Source organism: Tursiops truncatus, chromosome X (genome assembly GCF_011762595.2).
Source record: "Tursiops truncatus isolate mTurTru1 chromosome X, mTurTru1.mat.Y, whole genome shotgun sequence".
Classification (NCBI taxonomy): domain Eukaryota; kingdom Metazoa; phylum Chordata; class Mammalia; order Artiodactyla; family Delphinidae; genus Tursiops; species Tursiops truncatus.
In genome coordinates, this window is record NC_047055.1 from 57,849,528 (window position 1) to 57,875,548 (window position 26,021).

The 26,021-nt window shown below is 38.1% G+C and overlaps 1 protein-coding gene across 1 annotated transcript; it reads left to right on the forward strand.

Annotated features, from left to right (window-relative positions):
• Positions 1-26,021, forward strand: SATL1 (spermidine/spermine N1-acetyl transferase like 1). Its single transcript, XM_073798885.1, has 6 exons — positions 1-273; positions 405-553; positions 23,960-24,040; positions 24,439-24,540; positions 25,091-25,131; positions 25,794-26,021. The coding sequence occupies exons 1-6, from the start codon at positions 98-100 to the stop codon at positions 26,019-26,021; spliced, it is 777 nt and encodes a 258-aa protein (XP_073654986.1). The 5' UTR covers positions 1-97.

Sequence of the window (26,021 nt, forward strand, 5' to 3'; positions counted from 1 at the left end):
CTTAGTCATTGGCCAACCAGTTGTCTGCCAACCCATCATCCACCAACTAGTTCTAAACCAAATAGCCCTCAGCCAACCAGACACGAATCAACTGGGTATGAATCAATCAAGCTTACCAGACATGAACCAGCCAGGCACGATCTTACGTGGTATGAACCAATTGGACATGAACCAACCAAGTATAAGCCAACCTGACATTAACCAACTGGGTCAACCAGGCATGAGGCAACTAGGCCTGTGCCAAATAAGCATGAGGCAACCTGGCACATGCATGCAGGCCTGAGTCAACTTGGCATGAGGCAAATAGTCGTGAGCCAATCAAGCACGACCCAATCAGGCACAAGTCAGCCAGGCCTGAGTCAATCAGGCATGAGTCAACTGCAACCAGACCCAAGCAAATCCAGCATGAGTGAACCAGGTATAAGGCAAACATGCCCAAGCCAATCAATCATGAATCAGCCAGGCATGAGGAAACCATGCCCGAGCCAATCCAGTACAAGTCAACCAGGCCCGAGCCAATCAGGCACAAGACAAAGAGCCATGAGCCAAACAGGCAGGAGACAATCAAGCATGAGGCAACCAAGCATGAATTCTTTCTAAGTAAGACCTGCGGAGGCTCGAGACTGCCTATGTTTTCCTCTATGAGTTTTATAGTGTCTGGCCTTTAATCCATTTTGAGTTTATTTTTATGTATGATGTTAGGGAGTGTTCTAATTTCATTCTTTTACATGTACCTATTCAATTTTCGCAGCACCACTTATAGAAGAGGCTGTCTTTTCTCCATTGTATATTTTTGCCTTCTTTGTCATAGATTAGGTGACCATAGGTACGTGGGTTTATCTCTGGGCTTTCTGTCCTGTTCCATTGACCTATATTTCTGTTTTAGTGCCAGTACCATACTGTCTTGATTCCTGTCGCTTTGTAGTATAGTCTGAAGTCAGGAAGCCTGATTCCTCCAACTCTGTTTTTCTTTCTCAAAATTGCTTTGGCTATTCAGGGTCTTTTGTGTTTCCATACAAATTTTAAAATGTTTTGTTCTAGTTCTGTGAAGAATACCATTGGTAATTTGATAGGGATTGCATTGAATCTGTAGATTGCTTTGGGTAGTATAATCATTTTCATAATCATTTTCACAAAATTGATTCTTCCAATCCAAGAACATGGTATATCTCTCCATCTGTTTGTGTTATCTTTGATTTCGTTCATCAGTATCATAATTTTCTGAGTACAGGTCTTTTGCCTCCTTAGGTAGCCCTAGGTATTTTATTCTTTTTGTTGCAATGGTAAATGGGAATGTTTCCTTAATTTCTCTTTCCAATCTTTCATTGTTTGTGTATAGGAATGCAAGAGATTTCTGTATATTAATTTTGCATCCTGTAACTTTACTGAATTCATTGATTAGCTCTAGTAGTTTTCTAGTAGCATCTTTAGAATTTTCTATGTATAGTATCATGTCATCTGCAAACAGTGACAATTTTTGTTTTTCTTTTCCAAAGTAGATTCATTTTATTTCTTTTTCTTCTCTGATTGCCATGGCTAGGACTTCCTAAACTGTGTTGAATAATAGTGGTGAGAGTGGACATCCTTGTCCTGTTCCTGATCTTAGAGGAAATGCTTTCAGTTTTTCACCATTGAGAATGATGTTTGCTGTGGGTTTGCCGTCTACTGTATATGGGCTTTATTACGTTGAGGTAGGTTCCATCTATGCCCACTTTCTGGAGAGTTTTTTTTTTTATCATAAATGTGTGTTGAATTTTGTCAAAAGCTTTTTCTGCATCTATTGAGATGATCATATGGTTTTTATTCTTCAATTTTTTAATATGGTATATCACATTGGTCAATTTGCATATACTGAAGAATCCTTGCATCCCTGGGATAAACCCCACTTGTTCAAGGTGTATGATCCCATTAATGTGTTGTTGGATTCTGTTTGCTAGTATTTTGTTGAGGATTTTTGTGTCTATGTTCATCAGTGATATTGGCCTCTAATTTTCTTTCTTTGTGACATCTTTGTCTGGTTTTAGTATCAGGGTGATAGTGGCCTTGTAGAATGAGTTTGGGAGTGTTCCTCCCTCTGCTAAATTTTGGAAGAGGTTGAGAAGGATAAGTATTAGCTCTTCTCTAAATGTTTGATAAAATTTGCCTGTGAAGCCGTCTGGTCCTGGACTTTTGTTTGCTGGAAGATAATTAATCATAATTTCAATTTCAGTACTTGTGATTAGTCTGTTCATCATATTTTCTGTTACTTCCTGGTTCAGTCTTGGAAGGTTGTACTTTTCTAAGAATTTGTCCATTTCTTCCAGGTTATCCATTTTATTGGCATATAGTTGCTTGTAGTAGTCTCTTATGATCCTTTGTATTTCTGTGGTGTCCATTGTAAATTCTTCTTTTCCATTTCTAATTTCATTGATTTGAGTCCTCTCCCTTTTTTTCTTGATGAGTCTGGGTAAAGGTTTATCAATTTTGTTTATCTTCTCAAAGAACAAGCTTTTAGTTTTATTGATCTTTGCTATTGTTTTCTTCATTTCTATTTCATTTATTTCTACTGTAATCTTTATGATTTCTTTCCTTCTACTAACTTCGAGGGTTTTTTGTTGTTGTTGTTGTTGTTCTTTCTCTAGTTGCATTAGGTGTAATATTCAGTTGTTTATTTGAGATATTTCTTTTTTCTTGTTTCTTGTGGTAGGATTGTATTGCAATAAACTTCCCACTTAGAACTGCTTTTGCTGCATCCCATAGGTTTTGGGCCATCGTGTGTTTTTGTCATTTTTTTTCTGGGTATGATTTGATTTCCTCTTTGATTTCTTCAGTGATCTCTTGGTTATTTAGTAGCATATTGTTTAGCCTCCATATATTTGTATTTTTTACAGTTCTTGTTTTTCCTGTAATTGATTTCTAATCTCATAACATTGTGGTCAGAAAAGATGCTTGAAACAATTTCAATTTTCTTAAATTTACAGAGGTTTGATTGCTGACCCAAGATGTGATCTATCCTGGAGAATGTTCCATGAGCACTTGAGAAGACCGTGTATTCTGCCACTTTTAGGTGGAATGTCCTATAAATATCAATTAAGTCTATTTGGTCTATTGTGTCATTTAAAACTTGTGTTTCCTTTTTTATTTTCTGTCCGGATGATCTGTTAATCGGTGTAAGTGGGGTGTTAATGTCTCCGACTATTATTGTGTTACTGTAGATTTCCCATTTTATGGCTGTTAGCATTTGCTTTATGTATTGAGGTGCTCCTGTGTTGGTTGCATAAATATTTACAATTATCTTCCTCTTGGGTTGATCCCTTGATCATTATGTAGTGTCCTTCCTTGTCTCTTGTAATAGTCTTTATTTTAAAGTCTATTTTGTCTGATATGAGTATTGCTACTCCAGCTTTCTTTTCATTCCAATTTGCTTGGAGTATCTTTTTCCATCCCCTCACTTTCAGTCTGTGTGTGTCCCTAGGTCTGAAGTGGGTCTCTTGGAGACAGCATATATATGGGTATTTTTTTGGATCCATTCAGCTAGTCTGTGTCTTTTGGTTGGAGTATTTAATCCATTTACATTTAAGGTAATTATCAATATGTATGTTCCTATTACCATTTTCTTAATTGTCATGGGTTTTTTCTTGTAGGTCTTTTCCTTCTCTTGTGTTTCCTGCCTAGAGAAGTTCCTTTAGCATTTGTTGTAAGGCTGGATTGGTGGTGATCAATTGTCTTAGCTTTTGCTTGTCTGTAAAGCTTTTGGTTTCTCCTTCAAATCTGAATGAGAGTGTTGCTGGGTAAAGTATTCTTGGTTTTAGATTTTTTCCTTTCGTCAATTTGAATATATCATGTCACTCCCTTCTGGTCTGCAGTGTTTCTGCTGAGAAATCACCTGACGACCGTATTAGAGTTCTTTTGTACATTATTTGTTGCTATTCCCTTGTTGCTTTCAATATTTTTCTTTATCTTTAATTTTTGTCAATTTGATTACTATGTGTCTCGGTGTGTTCCTCCTTAGGTTTATCTTGCCTGGGACTCTCTGCCTTTCCTGGACTTGGGTGACTGTTTCCTTTCCCATGTAAGGGAAGTTTTCAGCTATTATCTCTTCAAGTACTTTCTCAGGTTCTTTCTCTTCTCCCTCTGGTACCCCTATAATGCGAACGTTGGTTGTTTAATGTTGTCCCACAGGTCTCTTAGACTGTACTCATTACCTTTCATTCTTTTTTCTTTATTCTGCTCCTCAACAGTTATTTCCACCATTCTATCTTCCAGCTTACTTAGTGGTTCTTCTGCCTCAGTTATTCTGCTGTTGATTCCTTCTAGTGTATTTTTCATTTCAGTTATTGTGTTGTTCATCACTCATTGTTTGTTCTTCAGTTCTTCTAGGTCCTTGTTAAACATTTCTTCTGTCTTCTCGATCCATGCTTCCATTCTATTTCTGAGATCTTGGAACGTCTTTACTGTCATTACTCTGAATTCTTTTTCAGGTAGATTGCCCATTTCCTCTTTGCTTATTTGGCCTTATGGGATTTACCTTGCTCCTTTGTCTGCAACATATTTCTCTGTTGTTTCATTTTGTCTAACCTATTGTGTTTATGGTCTCCTTCTGCAGGCTGTAGGGTCATAGTTCCTCTTGCTTCTGTTGTCTGCCCTCTGGTGAGTGAGGTTGCTCCAGGGGCTTGTGTAGGCTTCCTGGTGTGAGGGACTGGTACCTGCACTCTGGTGGGTGGAGCTGAGTCTTTTCCCTCTGAAGGGCAGGGCCGTGTCAGGTGGTGTGTTTTGGAGTGTCTGTGAGCTTAGTACGACTTCAGGCAGCCTGCCTGCTGATGGCTAGGGCTGTGTTCCTGTCTTGCTGGTTGTTTGGTGTGAGTTTTCTTGTGCTGGAGCCTGCAGGCAGTTGTGTGGGGTTGGGTCTTGGTGTTAATATGGACTCCTCCAGAAGTGTGCATGCTGAATAATATTCCCTGGGGCCAGGAATTCTCTGGCAGTCCAGTGTCCTGGACTTGGTGCTCCACTCTGGAGGCTCAGACCCAACCACTGGCCAAGGAACGAAGAGCCTGCAAGCTGCACGGTGTGGCCAGAGTAAAAGGAAAGAAAAGAAAAGAAAACCAACAGACAAACAAAACCCAAGACAAATAGCAAAAACAATGGCAAACAAACAGCAGCAATAACAACACTACACACACACACACACACTGAAAAAATAAAATAAAATAAAATAAACCAAGAGAATAAGCATACAAAAGAATTTAAAAATGAGAATAGTCAATAAGGACTAAATGAACAAGAACAAAAAATGAAAAAGAAAACAAAATCAGAAAGCAAACACAGGCGCTTCCCTGGTGGCGCAGTGGTTGAGAGTCTGCCTGCTGATGCAGGGAACATGGGTTCATGCCCCAGTCCGGGAAGAGCCCACATGCCACGGAGCAGCTGGGCCCGTGAGCCATGGCTGCTGAGCTTGTGTGTCCGGAGCCTGTGCTCCACAGTGGGAGAGGCCACAACAGTGAGAAGCCGTGTACTGCCAAAAAAAAAAAAAAAAAGCAAACACAAAACAAATACATAAAAATGATCAAAAAATATAAAGAACAAAAATAAACACAAAACAACAGAAAAGTAAAGTAAAAATAGGAAAATCAAAAAATATATTAAAATTTTTTATAGAATAAATAATAAAAAATAATAACAACCACAACTGAACAAAATGAAAGAAACAAAAAAAGAATAATAGTAATAATAATATTTTCCTAGGCTGTCTGCTGTCAGTGTTCTCACTCCCACAGTGAGCTAGAGCCAAACCCTGCCTCCCCAGGAGGCCCTCCAATACCTCTATTTAGGTCTCTGGATCCACTGTGGGTACTGTGGGGGCAGCTCAGACTCTGGGCTGGCCCAACTCCTGTGTGTACTTTCCCCCAAAGCCCACTGCTGCTAAAGGTAGAACAGACTCAGTTGTGATAGTACTTTTTGTCCATTCACATACTCCACAGATGCAGGGTTTACCAAGCTGATCTCTGGGATTTATTCCTTAGCTTTTGCAGCTGCATGGAGAGATTTCCATTCCTCTTCCTTAGTTGTACCACCCTTGGTGCTCAGCTTTGGTTTTGGCCCCACCTCTGTGTGTGCACCACCCTCAGGTGCCTGTTTCTTTCCCCAGTGAGAGGGAGTGAAAGCAGTGGCTGATTGGGGCACACTTACTGACTTAGGCCAGGGAGGGGCATGGCGGCCACAACTGGGGTGTGTGTGAATTGCCTGCAGCTGCATAGACAGTTGCAACAGACTGGGGTGTGCTCGCTCTTGTGGGAGTCCCTCCCAGTGCCTGCTGAGGCAGGGGCTGGCATGTGGAGGCAGTGGTTGCCCTGCCCCCTTTCATGCCACTCAACAATGGAGCCTTGTTTCCAAGGTAGACCATGCTTCCTCTAGGGGCATTCCATCTGTGGAGCCCCTCACCCCCATCCCCTTTGTTATATATGCACAGCCAACATTGGTCCTGTCCCTGGATCTGCTTTCTTAACCCCATGCTTTAGCACTCAGCCCCCATCAGCTTTGGTGGATTCCCATTTCAGGCAGGGGTGACCAGGGCTGATTCCCAAGGAGGCTTTGGGATGGGCGGCACTCAGGTCCCCAGAGCCTACGCGGGTGGAGGAGACCTTGGCTTGAGGGGCGGGCAAGGCTGCTCAGATGGGTGACCCTCCCAGTGGCTGTGGAGGCTGAAGAAGCCAGCAGGTGGGGAAAAGGGTTGTAATTGTGGCTCCACCCCTTGCATGCCACTCAGCAATGATGCCTTGCTTCTATGGTGTCCCGGGCTTTTTCTGAAGACTTTCCTGGCTGTGGAGCTCCTTACTCCTGTCCCTTCAGGCTGTCTTTTCACAGCCAACAGCTGTCCCCTCCCTGGGTCCATGCTCCAAACCTCACTTTCCAACACCGAGCCCCCTTATGCAACAGGTGACTTACGACTCAGGCTGGAATGTGCAGAGCTGCTGTGTAGGCCATGTGTGCAGTTCTTACTTTGTCCTGCCTTCCACAGACCATCCACTGCATTCTCCTTTGATCCCCTGAATGTCCTTTTCTGTCCCAGCTGCTTTCCCCACCGTGAGGGAGTTTATCTGAGCGTGGGGACCTCCCCTCACTTTCAGCTTCCCGCCAGGGCTGCTGGTCCCTGTTTTGATTCATCTTTCCTTTTTTTCTTCTTTCTTTCATCCTACCCAGTTTTGAGGGGATTTTTTTGTCCTTTTAGGTGTCCAAAGTCTTCCACTAATGTTCAGCAGGTGCTCTATGAGAACTGTTCCATTTGTAGATGTATTCTTGATGTACTTGTGAGGAACAATGAATTTCATGTCCTCCTATTCTGCCATCTTGACTTCTCCTCAATTTTAACTTTAAAAGAGGATCTTTGATAAAAGGAATGCTTAACTCAAATGAATGACCTGTCAGTGATAGAATTTCAGGTATTAATGGCTAAGATTTTAGGGTAGGGCCTCTTGCTTTGAAGACCACACCTACATGTAGAAGCTAATGATTGACTGCCCAGAAAACAATATTTATCCACAACAAATTTTCTGTATAATTTCAGACTGTTCTTTGACTCCTGAAGTCCATCCACAGATAGCCTCCCAGAAGTCCAAGGAGCAGGGTTAAGTTTCTGATTTAAAATTCATTTTAATGATTTTCCTGGAAATCATCCCAGTGCAGTAAAGGTGACAAACTATTAGCCATACTTCAGCTACTGTGCTGAAGTTCTGTGGCACTCAAGGCAATCATGTATGTAATACACAACCTAAACAATTCCATATAAAAGCCCATATAAAAGCAGTAGCCTAGATTTTTAAAAAGAGTAAATTTGTGGCTGGAACAAGGCACAGGTTATAGGTAAGGAAAACTTGTAAAAGAGTTTTGTAATGGAACTGTTTCCATATATATATATATATATATATATATATATATATATATATATATATGTATATAATTTAAATTAGGCCAAGTTTCTGTTCCCTTTGATCAGAGCATGTATTTTAATGGACAAAATAAAATACCAGAAGTTTTCTAGTGAAATCTATCTGCTGAAATGATGCTAGGCCTGGTTACAGATCTGTAAGAACTGGGTTATCTATCTTCCCATGCCTTCCATTCTATTCTATCCCCAAAAGTTCCCACATCATTTCTCTAACTGGCATTAATCCGCATGACTAGGTCATCAATCAAAATACTATGCCCAACATGTTAATTATTCTAGAAGCACATTTTTCCAGGTAGAAAATAATTTTAAAGGTTTTTTTTTCTTAGCTTAGTATCTGACGCCCAGTTGGCAATTAATAAATTTATTATTGAATGACAGTGAATCTTTCTATCCAGAAAACTTACCTTCCTTATCTTTCCAAACAGTGCCCATTGTTATCACCAAGGGAAAAATACATCACTAGATTCTCCAACTTCAGTGAACCTGTATCTGTGAAGTTCCTAACCACATTTACTTTTGAATTTGCCTCATGTACCTGAATATACACTAGATGTTTCTTGGAAATAATTCTAATGACTATTCAGTGTAGAAAAATAATAGAAAAGCTAAATTACTCTGCATCACAGACATTAATATAATGATTAATTAGGTTTGGGATGTTATTCTCTGATACGTACATGTCCATTCACCCTAACTCCTGTTCACTGATAAGTTTTCAAAGCATTCTCTCTTTGCTTTGCAAGGGATTTATGAGAGTTTGCCATCTACAAACTGTTTCGATCTACATATATATGTGTACATCTACAAACTGTTTCCATCTACATATATATGTGTAATATATACATATACATATATATATTACACACACACACACACACACACACACACACACATATATATATATATGTCACATATATAAATACTCATTCCTTAACTGAGTATTTTTCAGGTTTTACTTACTGCCCTGCCACTAAAATTCTTCCAACCATCCTTTGTATGAATCTGTTTTATCTTATTCTTAATCAAATAATACCACAGCATTATTTGGGGATCTAGTCACTTTATGTCTAGGCAGCTATAACTTCTTGCTTACCAGACTTTCCATTTAATGCCTTTTATTATGGTGGTTCTCAAACTGTGGTTTTTGGACCATTGATGATCCATACGAAGGACTGTGTACTATTAATATCTGATTTTTGTTCCTTATGCAAACACTGAGTGCATACTAGGGGAAGGCCACGTGCTAAGTACTATAAAGGATATCAGATTATTAAATTATAGTCCCGGCCCTCAAAGAGCTTACAGCGTCTTAGGGAAGGTGCTCAAAACAGCAGCCAAGAGGCTCAAATTCCATTGGGCTCTGGTTGTACTGAGAATAAAATCCAAATTTCTTAGCAATGATGTACATAATCTGGCCCTTGCTGTCTTCCTTATATATTTTATACATTTTTTCCATTATAAATTTAATGCAATTCCAGTCAAAATCCCCAAATTTTCACGTGGAAGAATAAACATGTGACTGTTTCTAGAAAAATATCAAAAAGAAGAGTGATGAGGGGAGAAGATCCCTATCAGATATTATAAAACTGTAAGTAATTAAAATACTATGGTAATCTATTACCATAGATGCAGAGATAGATCATTGGAACAGAATGGAGAGTCCAGAAATTCTGTTAAGTATATATGAGAATGTAGTACATGATAAAATGGAAACTTCAAGACAGTTAATAAAAGATACGTTATTAAATAAACAGTGTTGGGATAACTGGGAGAAAAAGATAAAGGTGAAATTCCACCGTCTTACATAAACACACACAAACAAAACCAAATTAATCAATTTAATATAAGGAATTTAAAACAGATTGGTGGAGGAAGAGGAAGATGGTGGAAGAGTAAGACGTGGAGATCACCTTCCTCCCCACAGATACACGAGAAATACATCTACACGTGGAACAACTCCTACAGAACACTTACTGAACACTGGCAGAAGACCTCAGACCTCCCAAAAGGCAAGAAATTCCCCCACGTACCTGGGTAGGGCAAAAGAAAAAAGAATAAACAGAGACAAAAGGATAGGGACGGGACCTGCACCAGTGGGAGGGAACCGTGAAGGAGGAAAGGTTTCCACACGCTAGGAAGCCCCTTTGCCAGTGGAGACTGTGGGTGGTGGAGGGGGAAGCTTCGGAGCCGTGGAGAGCACAGCAACAGGGGTGTGGAGGACAAAGCAGAGAGATTCCCGCACAGAGGATCGGTGCCGACCGGCACTCACCAGCCTGAGAGGCTTGTCTGCTCACCTGCTGGGGCGGGAGGGGCTGGGAGCTGAGGCTTGGGCTTCGGTCGGAGTTCAGGGAGAGGACTGCGGTTGGCAACGTGAACACAGCCTGCAGGGGGTTAGTGCACCACGGCTAGCAGGGAGGGAGTCCGGGGAAAGGTCTGGAACTGCCAAAGAGGCAAGAGACTTTTTCTTCCCTCTTTGTTTCCTGGTGCGCGAGGAGAGGGGATTAAGAGCACTGCTTAAAGGAGCTCAAGAGACCCGCGTGAGCAGCGGTTAAAAGCACGGACCCCACAGACAAGCATGAGACACTAAAGCTGCTGCTGCCACCACCAAGAAGCCTGTGTGCGAGCACAGGTCACTATCCACACCCCCTTCCAGGGAGCCTGTGCAGTCCGCCACGGCCCGGGTCCCGGGATCCAGGGACAACTTGCCTGGGAGAACGCACGGCGTGCCTCAGGCTGGTGCAACGTCATGCTGGCCTCTGCTACCGCAGGCTCCCCCAACACTCTGTACCACTCCCTCCCCCCAGCCTGAGTGAGCCAGAGTCCCCGAAGCAGCTGCTCCTTTAACCCGGTCCTATCTGAGCAAAGAACAGACGCCCTCCGGCGACCTACACTCAGAGGCAGGGCCAAAGGCAAAGCTGAGCCTCGGGAGCTGTGAGAACAAAGAAGAGAAAGGGAAATCCCTCCCAGCAGCCTCAGAAGCAGCGGAGTAAAGCTCCACAATAAACTTGATGTACCCTGCATGTGTGGAATACATGAATAGACAACAAATCATTCCAAATTGAGGAGGTGGACTTTGAGAGCAAGATTTATGATTTTTCCCCTTTTTCCACTTTTTGTGAGTGTATATGTGTATGCTTCTGTGTGAGATTTTGTCTGTATAGATTTGCTTCCACCATTTGTCCTAGGGTTCTCTCCATCTGATTTTTTTCTTAATAATTATTTTTTTATTTTAACAACTTTATTTTATTTTATCTTACTTTATTTTATCTTATTCCTTTCTTTCTTTATTTCTTTTGTTCTTTCTTTCCTTCCTTCCCTCCTTCCTTCCTTCCTCCCTCCCTCCCTCCCTGCCTCCCTTCTTTCTTTCTTTCTTTCCTTTCTTCCCTCCTTCCCTCCCTTCTTCCTTCCTTCCTTCCTCCCTCTCTCTCATCTTCCCTCCCTACTTTCTTTCCTTCTTTCTTTCTTTCTTTTCTTTCTACTTTTTCTCCCTTTTATTCTGAGTGATGTGGATGAAAGGCTCTTGGTGTCCCAGCCAAGAGTCAGTGCTGTGCCTCTGAGGTGGGAGAGTCAACTTCAGGACACTGGTCAACAAGAGACCACCCAGCACCACATAATATCAAATGGCGAAAATTTCCCAGAGATCTCCATCTCAACACCAGCACCCAGCTTCACTCAACGACCAGCAAGTTACAGTGCTGGACACCCTATGCCAAACAACTAGGAAGACAGGAACACAACTCCACCCATTGGCAGAGAGGCTGCCTAAAATTATAATAAGTCCACAGACACCCCAAAACACACCACCAGACATGGACCTGCCCACCACAAAGACAAGATCCAGCCTCATCCACCAGAATACAGGCACTAGTCCCCTCCACCAGGAAACCTACACAACCCACTGAACCAACTTTAGCCACTGGGGACAGACATCAAAAACAACGGGAGCTACAAACCTGCAGCCTGCAAAAAGGAGATCCCAAACACAGTAAGATAAGCAAAATGAGAAGACACAAAAACAAACAGCAGATGAAAGAGCAAGATAAAAACACACCAGACCTAAAAAATGAAAAGGAAATAGGCAGTCTATCTGAAAAGAATTCAGAATAATGATAGTAAAGATGATCCAAAATCTTGGAAATAGATTAGACAAAATGCAAGAAACATTTAACAAGGATCTAGAAGAACTAAACATGAAACAAGCAATGATCAACAACACAATAAATGAAACTGAAAATACTCTAGATGAGATCAATAGCAGAATAACTGAGGCAGAAGAATGGATAAGTGCCCTGGAAGATAAAATAGTGGAAATAACTATTGGAGAGCAGAATAAAGAAAAAAGAATGAAAACAAGTGAGGACTGCCTCAGAGACTTCTGGGACAACATTAAACTCACCAACATTCGAATTATAGGGGTTCCAGAAGAAGAAGAGAAAAAGAAAGGGACTGAGAAAATATTTGAAGGTATTATACATGAAAACGTCCCTAATATGTGAAAGGAAATAGGTAATCAAGTCCAGGAAGCACAGAGAGTCCCATATAGGATAAATCCAAGGATAAATACGCCAAGACACATATTAATCAAATTGTCAAAAATTAAATACAAAGAAAACATATTAAAAGCAGCAAGGGAAAAACAACAAAAAACACACAAGGGAATCCCCATAAGGTTAACAGCTGATCTTTCAGCAGACACTCTGCAAGCCAGAAGGGACTGGCAGGACATATTTAAAGGGATGAAGGAGAAAAACCTGCAACCAAGATTACTCTACCCAGCAAGGATCTCATTCAGATTTGATGGAGAAATTGAAACCTTTACAGATAAGCAAAAGCTGAGAGAGTTCAGCACCACCAAACCAGCTTTACAACAAATGCTAAAGGAACTTCTCTAGACAGGAAACACAAGAGAAGGAAAAGACCTATAATAACGAACCCAAAACAATTTAGAAAATGGGTATAGGAACATACATATCGATAATTACCTTAAATGTAAATGGACTAAATGCTCCCACCAAAAGACACAGATTGGCTGAAAGGATACAAAAACAAGACCCATATATATGCTGTCTACAAGAGACCCACTTCAAACCTAGAGACACATACAGACTGAAAGTGAGGGGATGGAAAAAGATATTCCATGCAAATGGAAACCAAAAGAAAGCTGGAGTAGCAATTCTCATATCAGACAAAATAGACTTTACAATAAAGAATAGTAGAAGAGACAAAGAAGGACACTACATAATGATCAAGGGATGAAACCAAGAGGAAGGTATAACAATTGTAAATATTTATGCACCAAACATAGGAAAACCTCAATACAAAAGGCAAATACTAACAGCCATAAAAGGGGAAATCGACAGTAACTCATTCATAGTAGGGTACTTTAACACTCCACTTTCACCCATGGACAGATCATGCAAAATGAAAATAAATAAGGAAACACAAGCTTTAAATGATACATTAAACAAGATGGACTTAATTGATATTTATAGGACATTCCATCCCAAAACAACAGAATACACATTTTCCTCAAGTGCTCATGGAACATTCTGCAGGACAGATCATATCTTGGGTCACAAATCAAGATATGACAATTGAAAAAACCTGAAATTGTATCAAGTATCTTTTCCGACCACAAAGCTATGAGACAAGATATCAATTAAAGGTAGAGATCTGTAAAAAATACAAACACATGGAGGCTAAACAATACAATACTTAATAACAAAGTGATCACTGAAGAAATCAAAGAGGAAATAAAAAATACCTAGAAACAAGTGACAGTGGAGTCACGACGACCCAAAACTTATGGGATGCAGCAAAAGCAGTTCAAAGAGGGAAGTTTACAGCAATATAATCTTACCTTAAGAAACAGAAAACATCTCGAATAAACAACCTAAACTTGCACCTAAAGGAATTAGAGAAAGAAGAACAAAAAATCCCAAAGTTAGCAGAAGGAAAGAAATCATAAAGATCAGATCAGAAATAAATGAAAAAGAAATGAAGGAAACGATAGCAAAGACCAATAAAACTAAAATTTTCTTCTTTTAGAAGATAAACAAAAGTGATAAACCATTAGCTAGACTCATCAAGAAAAAAAGGGAGAAGACTCAAATCAATAGAATTAGAAATGAAAAAGGAGAATAACAACTTACACTGCAGACATACAAAAGATCATGAGAGATTACTACAAGCACCTCTACGCCAATAAAATGGACAACCTGGAAGAAATGGACAAATGTTTAGAAATGCACAACCTGTAAAGACTGGATCAGGAAGAAATAGAAAATATGAACAGACCAATCACAAGCACTGAAACTGAAACTGTGATTAAAAATCTTCCAACAAACAAAAGCCCAGGACCAGATGGCTTCACAGGCGAATTCTATCACACATTTAGAGAAGAGCTAACACCTATCCTTCTCAAACTCTTCCAAAATACAGCAGAGGGAGGAACACTCCCAAGCTCATTCTACATGGCCACCATCACCCTGATACCAAAACCAGACAAAGATGTCACAAAGAAAGAAAACTACAGGTCAATATCACTGATGAACAGAGATGCAAAAATCCTCAACAAAATACTAGCAAACAGAATCCAACAGCACATTAAAAGGATCATACACCATGATCAAGTGGGGTTTATTCCAGGAATGCAAGGATTCTTCAATATACGCAAATCAATCAACGTGATACACCATATTAACAAATTGAAAGAGAAAAACCGTATGATCATTTCAATGGATGCAGAGAAAGCTTTTGAAAAATTCAACACCCATTTATGATAAAAACCCTGCAGAAAGTAGGCATAGAGGGAACTTTCCTCAACATAATAAAGGCCATATATGACAAACCCACAGCCAATATCGCCCTCAATGGTGAAATATTAAAAGCATTTCCAGTAAGATCAGGAACAAGACAAGGTTGCCCACTCTCACCACTCTTCCTCAACATAGTTTTGGAAGTTTTATCCACAGCAATCAGAGAAGAAAAGGAAATAAAAGGAATCCAAATCGGAAAAGAAGAAGTAAAGCTGTCACTCTTTGCAGAGGTCATGATACTATACATAGAGAATCCTAAACATGCTACCAGAAAACTACTAGAGCTATTCAATGAATTTGGTAAAGTAGTAGGATACAAAATTAATGCAAAGAAATCTCTGGCATTCCTATACACTAATGCTGAAAAATCTGAAAGTGAAATCAAGAAAACACTCCCACTAACCATTGCAACAAACAGAATAAAATATCTAGGAATAAACCTACCTAAGGAGACAAAAGACCTGTATGCAGAAAATTGTAAGACACTGATGAAAGAAATTAAAGATGATACAAATAGATGGAGAGATATACCATGTTCTTGGATTGGAAGAATCAACATTGTGAAAATGACTCTACTGCCCAAAGCAATCTACACATTCAATGCAATCCCTAGGAAACTACCACTGGCATTTTTTACAGAATTAGCACAAAAATTTTACAATTTGTATGGAAACACAAAAGACCCCGAATAGCCAAAGCAATCTTTACAACGAAAAACAGAGCTAGAGGAATCAGGATCCCTGTCTTCATACTATACTACAAAGCTACAGTAATCAAGACAGTATGGTACTGGCACAAACACAGAAAGATAGATCAATGGAACAGGATAGAAAGCCCAGAGGTAAACCCATGCACATATGGTCACGTTATCTTTGATAAAGGAGGCAGGAATGTACAGTTCAGAAAGGACAGCTTCTTCAATAAGTGGTACTGGGAAAACTGGACAGGTACATGTAAAAGTATGAGATTAGAACACTCCCTAACACCATACACAAAAATAAGCTCAAAATGGATTAAAGACCTAAATGTAAGGCCAGAAACTATCAAGCTCTTAGAGGAAAGCATAGGCAGAGCACTCCATGACATAAATCACAGCAAGATCCTTTTTGACCCACCTTTAGAGAAATGGAAATAAAAACAAAAATAAACAAATGGGACCTAATGAAACTTCAAAGCTTTTGCACAGCATAGGAAACTATAAACAAGACCAAAAGACAACCCTCAGAATGGGAGAAAATATTTGCAAATGAAGCAACTGGCAAAGGATTAATCTCCAAAATTTATAAGCAACTCATGCAGCTCAATAACAAAAAAACAAACAACCGAATCCAAAAATGTGCAGAAGACGTAAATAGACATTTCTTAAATAAGATATAAAGACTGCCAACAAACACATGAAAGAATGCTCAACATCCTTAATCATTAGAGAAATGCAAATCAAAACTACAATGTAGGGCTTCCCTGGTGGTGCAGTGGTTGAGAATCTGCCTGCTAATGAAGGGGACACGGGTTCGAGCCCTGGTCTGGGAGGATCTCACATGCCGTGGAGTAACTGGGCCCGTGAGCCACAAGTACTGAGCCTGCGCGTCTGGAGCCTGTGCTCCGCAACAATAGAGGCCGTCCATGATAGTGAGAGGCCCGCGCACCGCGATGAAGAGTGGCCCCCACTTGCCACAACTTGAGAAAGCCCTCGCACAGAAACGAAGACCCAACACAGCAAAAATTAATAAACTCCTACCCCCAACATCTTCTTTATAAAAAAACAACAAAAAAACTACAATGTGATATCATCTCACACCAGTCAGAATGGTCATCATCAAAAAATCTAGAAATAATAAATGCTGGAGAGGGTGTGGAGAAAAGGGAACACTCTTTCACTGCTGGCCAGAATGTGAATTGGTTCAGCCACTATGGAGAACAGTATAGAGGTTCCTTAGAAAACTACAAATACAACTACCATATGGCCCAGCAATCTGACTACTGGGCATATACCCTAAGAAAACCATAATTCAAAAGGAGTCATGTACCAAAATGTTCATTGGAGCTCTATTTACAATAGCCTGGATATGGAAACAACCTAAGTGTCCATCATAGGATGAATGGATAAAGAAGATGTGGCACATATATACAATGGAATATTACTCAGCCATAAAAATAAACGAAATTGAGCTATTTTTAATGAGGTGGATAGACTTAGAGTCTGTCATACAGAGTGAAGTAAGTCAGAAAGTGAAAGAGAAATACCGTATGCTAACACATATATATGGAATTTAAGAAAAAAATATATGAAGAACCTAGGGGTAAGACAGGAATAAAGACACAGACCTACTAGAGAATGGACTTGAGGATATGGGGAGGGGGAAGGGTAAGCTGTGAGAAAGCGAGAGAGTGGCATGGACATATATACACTACCAAACCTAAAATAGATAGCTAGTGGGAAGCAGTCGCATAGCACCGGGAGATCAGCTCGGTGTTTTGTGACCACCTAGAGGGGTGGGATAGGGAGGGTGGGAGGGAGGGAGACGCAAGAGGGAAGAGATATGGGAACATATGTATATGTATAACTGATTCACTTTGTTATAAAGCAGAAACTAACTCACCATTGTAAAGTAATTATACTCCAATAAAGATGTAAAAAAAACCAGATTGGTGGTTGTTAGAGGGGGGAGGTAGGGGTGGGGGCAATGGGTGATGTTAGTTAAAAGTTAAAGGTTTCCAGGTATAAGATAAATAAGCTCTGGGGATGTCATGTACAGTATGGTGACTATAGTTAACAAAACCATAGTGTATATCTAAAAGTTATTAAGAGAGTACATCTTAAAAGTTCTCATCACAAGAAATAAATTGTAACTATGTGAGATTATTGATGTTAACTAACCTTATCGTGGTAATCATTTCACAACATATACATACATCAAATCATTATATTGCCCACCTTGGACTAATACAATGTTATATGTCAGTTATATCTTAATAAAACTGGAAAAAATAAAAAAAAAATTAAGAAGGGAACAAAAGTGACTATTTTTATAGTCCAAAAGTGGGGATTTCCCTTCCAAGCTTGAGATCCAAACTATGAGGAATTGACTTGAATGTGTAGAATTATTTTAAAAAGACAAATAAACAAAGTCTAAAGTTAAATTGGGAAGAACACCTCACAAGCAATCACAACAGACTTCTCCGTAAAGTCTATGAGCTTTATAATTCATAGACTTTGTGATATCTACCTTGAATGCTCAGAAAAACTTTTGGCTTTACTTCCTGATTTCTGGTTGTATCCAAGGCTAGTTACCTAGACAGTTGACCTTCACAGGAATGATGTATCGACATAGTTAATCTTCTCTCTATATATTGTCTTGTTGCATATGCTGTTTTGGATTTTAAGTTTCTAGATGACTGGAGTTAAGTCTGACTCACTTTTAATACTACCCAGGACGTCGTACGTTAATAAATACTCAATAAAATCTTCATGCTTATCATCTTTAGAATTTGTTACTAGGAATTCTCTGGCGGTCCACTGGTTAGGACTTGGCACTTTCACTGCTGTGGCCCAGTTTCAATCCCTGGTCAGGGAACTAAGATCTCACAAGGTGCTCAGTACAGCCAAAAAATTTTAAAAAGTAATTTGAAAAGTAATTTAAAAAATTTGTTACTAAACCATAAACTGAATGTTTTCTCTACTTTGACAGGAATTGGCTGCCTGTGAAAACATGCTAGATGCAATGAAGTTAACAGCAAAGGGTAAGATGTTTTATGGTATTTTCAGAGCTAGAAAAAGAAGCATGGCATAATGTATGCACAAAGCACTACTTGTACCTAAATATGTGGACACTGTTGTCCTTGGTACACAAAGAAGTTGTCATTAATAGTATTTAGATATACAGGGCAAAAGTTTGTATAAAAAGCTATTGTTTAATAGCTTTGTCAGTGCACCACTATTTTATATTTTCCTCATTTTTAAAGTATGAAATTGATAGTTAAGAGCTTTTACATCTTTACAGTGTCAATAAATTTCAACTAATTTTGGAAATGTAAAATGAGAAGTGTAGTTGGTCAAAGACAATATAATTTAATGCCCAATGTTAGTAGTAGCTTGATAGGATGAAATGGATAAAAGCAAAATGACTTAAAACTATTTTCAAGATATTTACTACATTTTGAGAGCCAGCAATATTAATAGCCAATGCTAGTGTTTTATGATGAATTGCAACATTTTAGGCAGGAAATGTGAACACTGAGAGAAGAGATGATTAAAGTGTACAGACAGTCCCTGACTTACTTACGGTATGACGTTGAACAATTTTTCAACTTTATAAAGCAATATGCATTCAGTAGAAACTGTACCTCAAATTTTGAATTTTGTCTTTTTCCTGGGCTAGCTATATGCAATAGGATACTCTCTTATGATGCTGGGCAGCAGCAGTGAGCCACAGCTCCTAGTCAGCCATGTGATCATGAGGGTAAATAACTGATACACTTACAACCATTCTGTACCCATACAACCATTCTATTTTCACTTAGTATTCAATAAATTACATGAGATATTTGACACTTTATTATAAAATAGGATTTGTGTTAGATGATTTTGCCCAACTCTAGGCTAATGCAAGTGCTCTGAGCAGGTTTAAGGTAGGTCAGGCTAAGCTATGATGTTTGATAGGTTAGGTGTATTAAATGCATTTTCGACTTTTATGACATTTTCACCTTATGATGGGTTTATCAGGATGTAACCCTATTGTAGGTCAAGAAAAGTCTGTATAAAATTATACACTTGGAATTCTAAATGAATTTGAGGATCAGCTTTACCACTCCTGTAAAAAAGGATGTTAGAATTTTGATAGGGACGACATTGAATCTTTAGATCACTTTGGGTACTATTGACATCTTAACAATGTTAAGTCTTATCTATGAACACGGGATATCTTTTAATTTATTTAGGTCTTTAACTTCTTTCAGCAGTGTTTTATAGTTTTTAGTATGCAAGTATTTCACCTCCTTGCATAGATTCGTTCCTAGGTATTTAATTATTTTAGAGGCGATTGTAAATGGAATTGCTTTTTAAATTTACTTTTTGGTTTGTTCTTTGCTGGTGTATAGAAATAAAACTGATTTTTTTGGTTGATCTTGTAGCCTGCAACTTTAATGAATTAATTTATTAGTGTTAGTAGCTTTCTTTTGGATTCTTTGGGATTGTCAATCAGTAGGATCATGTCATCTGCAAATAGAGATAATTTTACCTCTTCCTTTCTAATTTGGATGGCTCTTATTTCTTTTTCTTGTCTAATTGTCTAACTTCCAGTACAATGTTGAATAGCAGTGGTGAGAGTGGCCATCCTTGCCTTGTTCCTAATCTTAGGGGGAATGCTTTCAGTCACTCACCATTAAAGTTAACTTTTTAAAAAAATAGGTACCCATTATCATGTTAGGAATTTCCCTCTATTCCTAGTTTTCTAAGGGCTTTCATCATAAAAGGGTGTTGGATTTTGTTAATTGCCTTTTCTACACCAGTTGAGATGGTCTTGTGTTTTTTTCCCCCTTTGATTGATTTCCTTATGTTGAACCATCCTTTCGTTCCTAGGATCAATCACACGGTCATAGTGAATGATCCTTTTAATATGCTGTTGAGTTCAATTTGCTATTTTGTTGAGTATTTTTGCATCTGTATTGATAAGAAATATTTATTTGCCTTTTTTTCTGCTAGATTTGAGCTTAGTTTACTCCTTTTTCTAGTTTCTAATGTGTAAGATTAGGTCACGACTTGAGATCTTTCTTCCTCCCTCCCTCCCTTCCTTCCCTTTCTTCCCTTCTTTCTTTCTTTCTTTCTTTCTTTCTTTCTTTTTTTCTTTCTTTCTTTCCTTCCTTTTTCTTTCCTTTATTTCTTCCTTTCCTTTCCTTTCCTTCCTTCCTTTCCTCCCTCCCTCCCTTCTACTTCCTTCCTTCCTTCCTTCTTTCCTTTCTTTCTTTCTTTCCCTCCCTCCCTCCCTTCCTTTTTTAATGTTGGAATTTACAACTATAAGTTCCCTTCTGAGCACTTATTTCACTGAATCCCATAAGTTTTTTATATTGCTTTCATTCTCATTTATCTCTGTTTTCTAATTCCTCTTGTTATTTCTACTTTGAGCCAAAGTTGTTTGAGTGCATTGTTTAATTTCCACATATTTGTGAATTTCCTAGTTTCCTTCTATCAGTTTCTAGTTTCAATCCATTGTGACTGGAGAAGGTACTTTGTATGGTTTCAATCTTTCAAAATGTATTAAGACTTGCTTTTTGGCCTAACATATGACATATCCTAGAGAAAGTTCAAGAAAAATTGTGTATTATGTTGTTGGGTGGGATGCACAGTATATTTCTGTTAGGTCCAATTGATCTATAGTTTTGTTCAAATAATCTATTAACATATTTATCATTGGTCTGTTTTTTAAGTACATTATTGAAATTGATGTAATGAAGTTTTCGAATATTATTTTAGAGCTCTTTCTGTCTTCAATTCTGTCAATATTTGCTTCATATATTTTGGAGCTCTGATGTTTGGTGCATATATGTTTATAAATGTTATATCTTCTTGGTAAACTGAACCTTCTATCACTATATAATATCCTTCTCTTCAGTAAGAGTTTTTTACTTAAAGTCTATTTTGTCTTATATTAGTACAGCCATCCCAGCTTTCTTTTGATTACTATTTTCATGAAATGTCTTTTTCCATCATTTCACTATCAACCTTCTTGTGTTTTTTTTTTTAATCTAAAGTAAGTGTCTTACAGACAGCATATAGTTGGATCATTTTTAGAAGTTCATTCTGCTAATCTCTCTTTTGATTAGAGCATTTAATCCATTTACATTTAAAGTAATTACTGATAAGGAGGGACTTCTGACATTTTCCTATTTGTTTTCTATATAGTTTTTTGTCCTTCACTTCCAACATTTCTACCTTCGTTTGTATTTAGTTGATTTTTGTAGTAAAATGTTTTGATTCCCTTCTCATTTCCTTATGTATATATTCTATAGACATTTTCTTTGTTGTTATTGTGGGGATTACATTTAACATCTTAAAGTTATAACAATAAAATTTGAATTTATACTAGCTTGATTTCAATAGCATACAAAAACTCTTCTCCTGTACATGTCAATTCCCCTTTTATGTTATTGATGTCACAGATTACATCTTTATACATTGTGTGCCCAAGAACACACACTAATGACTAATTTTATGCACTTGTCTTTTAAATCATGTAGAAAATAAAAAGAACTACAAACAAATTTAAAATAACACTAGTTCTTTATAATTGCCCATGTATTTACCTTTAACTAGGCACCACTACCTTTATCTTTATTTCTTCATATGGCTTTGAGTTACTACCTATTTTCCTTCCATTTCAACCTGAAGGACTCCTTTTAGCATTTTATGCAGGGCAGGTCTAGAGATAACAAACTTCCTCAGGTTCTTTGTTTAGGGGGGGATGAGTCTGGGGATATCTTAATTTCTCCTTTTTTTTTTTTTTTCTTTTTGCAGTATGTGGGCCTCTCACTATTGTGGCCTCTCCTGTTGTGGAACACAGGCTTCGGACGCGCAGGCTCAGTGGCCATGGCTCATGGGCCCAGCTGCTCTGTGGCATGTGGTATCCTCCCGGACCGGGGCATGAACCCATGTCCCCTGCATCAACAGGAGGACTCTCAACCACTGCGCCACCAGGGAAGCCCCCTCTCCTTCATTTTTGAAGGACAGTTTTGGTGGATATAGAATTCTTGGTTGACAAGTTTCTGCACTTCTCCCCTCCTTCCCTGTCCCCAGTACTTTGAGTATATCAATCCACTGCCTTCTGGCTTCCAAGGTTTCTGATGAGAAAGCAGATGATAATCCCATTGAAGATCCATTGTATGTGACAAGTTACTTCTGCCTTGCTGCTTTCAAGATTTTCTCTTTGTCTTTCAACAGTTTGATTACGTGTCTTGGTGTTGACTTTTTGGGGTTTATACCACTTGGAGTTTATTGAACTCGGATTTGTAGATTGATGTATTGCATCAAATCTGGGAAGTTTTCAGTTGTTATTCAAATATTTTTTCCTTTCACTCTCTTCTTCTGAGAGTCCCGTAATCTGTATCTTGGTCCATTTGATGGTGTTCCACAGATACCTTAGGCTCTTTGCTTTTCTTCATCTTTTTTGTTCCTCAGACTTGATAATTTCAGTTGTCCTATCTTCAAGTTAACTCATTCTTTCTTCTGCTTGCTTAGAAATTCTGATTTTGAACCCCTAGAGTGCACTTCTCATTTATTATACTTTTCAGCTTCAGAGTTTTTTGATGGGGATTCTTTTTTTAATAATTTCTATTTATTGATATTCCTATTTTGTTTATACATCTTTTTCTTGTCTTTGTGCATGTCACCCTTTAGCTCTTTTAGCACCTTTAAGACAGTTGTTTTAAAGTCTTTGTTTAGTAAGTCTGACATCTGGGGTTCCTCAGGTATGTTTTCTGTTAATTTACTTGGTTCCTTTGAATGGGCTATACTTTCCAGTTTCTTTGTATGCACTGTGATTTTTTGTTGTTGAAAACTGGACATTTTAATCTTATAATGTGTCAACTCTTGAAATCAAATTCTCTTGCTTCCCCAGGGTTGGCTGTTTTTTTATTGTTATAGGGTGCCTGTGTCAGAGATCAATCTGAGTTAAATGTTTTAAGGTATTTTAAGGTCTTTTCTAAGTCTGTATCTTTCCCTGATCATGCATGGTGGCTTTCTAGCTTCTCCTGTATACATGGCTGTTTTTGAATGTCTAACAAAACTGGTGTGGCTCCTTTAAATCTCCTAGAAGCTGCTTTAGTTGGTGGAGGTTAGAAAAATAGCGGCCAACCTCTAAGTCCTCACCTCAGCATTGAGAGTAGCAATCCACTCCAGCAATTCAGGAGTCTCAGCAGTCCCTACAACTGCCTGCCGTGAGATGAGGTAGGACATGATGGAGTTGGGGGGTGTGTGCTTGGAAGCCACCACTGGGCTGATGGCTGAATTTTGCCAAAATTAACTGCAGTTTACCAGCCAAGCTGTCCTCTGGAAGTTGTAAGTATTCAAATAAACTCTACTGTTCCAAAATATTCACTTCAGGCAGTTTATGCCAGTACAGTTGTTGTATAGGTGAAGAAAGGAATTCTGGTGCTGCCAACTCCACCATCTTCCTTTTCTCTACTGTAAATTTTCTAACATATTTTATGTGAATTGATATTTCAGATGTACTCAGGGGTGGCTTTGGGGATCATCCCCTTTTCTACTGCTTGATTGCAGAAGTACACAATCATCAAAAACCATTAGGTAAAATAAACCTTCCTTTTTCAATTTAATCTAGAGTATATTTTCTCTATCCTGAAAACAAAGTACAGTTTGATAGCATATAATTACTATTAAGCAGAGGAGAAGAGCAAAAGTACATAAACTGAGTCTTGTTTTTAAGAGAAAATGTATGGTATGTACTTATGTTTGTAAATGCATAGAAAAAAGATTTTAGGAAGAATATACTCCACACTGTTAAAAGATGGGTTATCTCTTAAAGGTTGTATTATAAAGGACTTAAACCTTCTACCTTATACATTTCTGTATTGCTTGAAATTTTGTCCAGCAAGCTTTTATTACTTTAATAGTTATTTTGGAGGAAAGAACATTACAAGATTCAAAGTATTAACCTCTTTATACCCTCTCTTTCCTCTTCCTAGGCAACGTGACTGTTGGATTTGCCATGTACTACTTTACATATGACCCCTGGATTGGCAAGTTACTTTACCTAGAGGACTTTTATGTCATACAAGCTTACCGAGGTCAAGTAACACTTATAGTATTACTTATACTTTAAAAAGGTATATTTTAATTTAAGGAGAGTTAGTATAAATGTGTTTAAGTTAGTTTATGTAACTTATTTCTATTTCATGAGCCTGATCACTATCCTAGTTATCCTTGCTTATGGTGAAGACTCAATCACAGATTAGAAAAAGATTTATTAGTTCCCATCAAGGCTTGAATAAGCCAAGTTATGAAAGCTATACTTTCATGTTTAAAACGTGCTTTTACATTTTGTGTTGGTTTGTCTAAAATGAATAAGAAATATATTCTGTGATAAGATGATAGTGATAGGGACACATTTCCTCTTCACTGATCTTTAAAGTAAATCCAAAATCTTTTCCATTACCTTTGGAACCACATGCCAATTAGGAAAAAGAGATATGAAAAACATTCATGAGTTGAATTTCAACACAAGCTATTACTAGTATGTAACAACCAGATACAGGGTTTAAAGTAAAGCAAATAACTTTTTAAATGGAGTTTTTCAACTTCTTATGTTTTTTTCATTTTGCATTATCTATTTAAAAGGTCTAGGTATTGGAGCTGAAATGCTGAAGAGGCTAGGTCAGGTACATATTACAGTTAGTATTCTTATTCTATATGCTATCCTTTTCTTCATCAAATGTTATTACTTAACATGGCATAAATTAGATAATTTATCTTAACATCTGAACATAATCTCAAAATATGTTTAATTTTTTAATTCTAATTACACTGGATCTTCAAATCAGATATTCATACAGGTCATAATTGAGTTATGTTTAATTAAGAGTTGTGTTCTATATAACACACAACCACATTATATACCTCTGTGCTACAAAGCAGAAGTAAGCAAAAGGGAGATTAGAAGGCAATTTTACCCATAAAATAGGTCTACAGTATGAATATGAGAACAGTATAAAAAGATTCTTTTATATTTTGGAAATACACATGAGAATTTTAGGTAAACTTTTTCTATAGAATAAAGAAAAAAATAGTGAAGTAGATTTATATAAAACCAATGAGTAGACTTTGCAAATGTGTTTTGGACTTCTAAAGAAAGTATTTTAAAACTTGATGGGAATTTTTTTCTTTTTACAGATTTAGAGAAGTCCAAGAGATAACTATTGTATTATTTTTTGGGAGTATTTTACACACACACAGTGCCTTGCATACAGACCTTTAATAAAATAAATGTACTAATGAAGATTATACTTTCAAGTAACAGTAATATCCATTTGTTTTTAAACAGATAGCCATCAGAAGCCAGTGTAACTGCATGAAGTTTCTGGTTGTCACTTGGAACCAGGCTTCTACTGACTACTATACTTGTCGAGGGGCTTTAGACCTTTCCTCCGAGGAGGGCAGGCATCTGTTCAGGTTTAACAGAGAAGAACTAATGGACATGGCAGGGGAAGAGTTAAAGATGACTCATCACAAATTGTCCCAATACAGGCTCCAATATTTAAATGTCACCTGA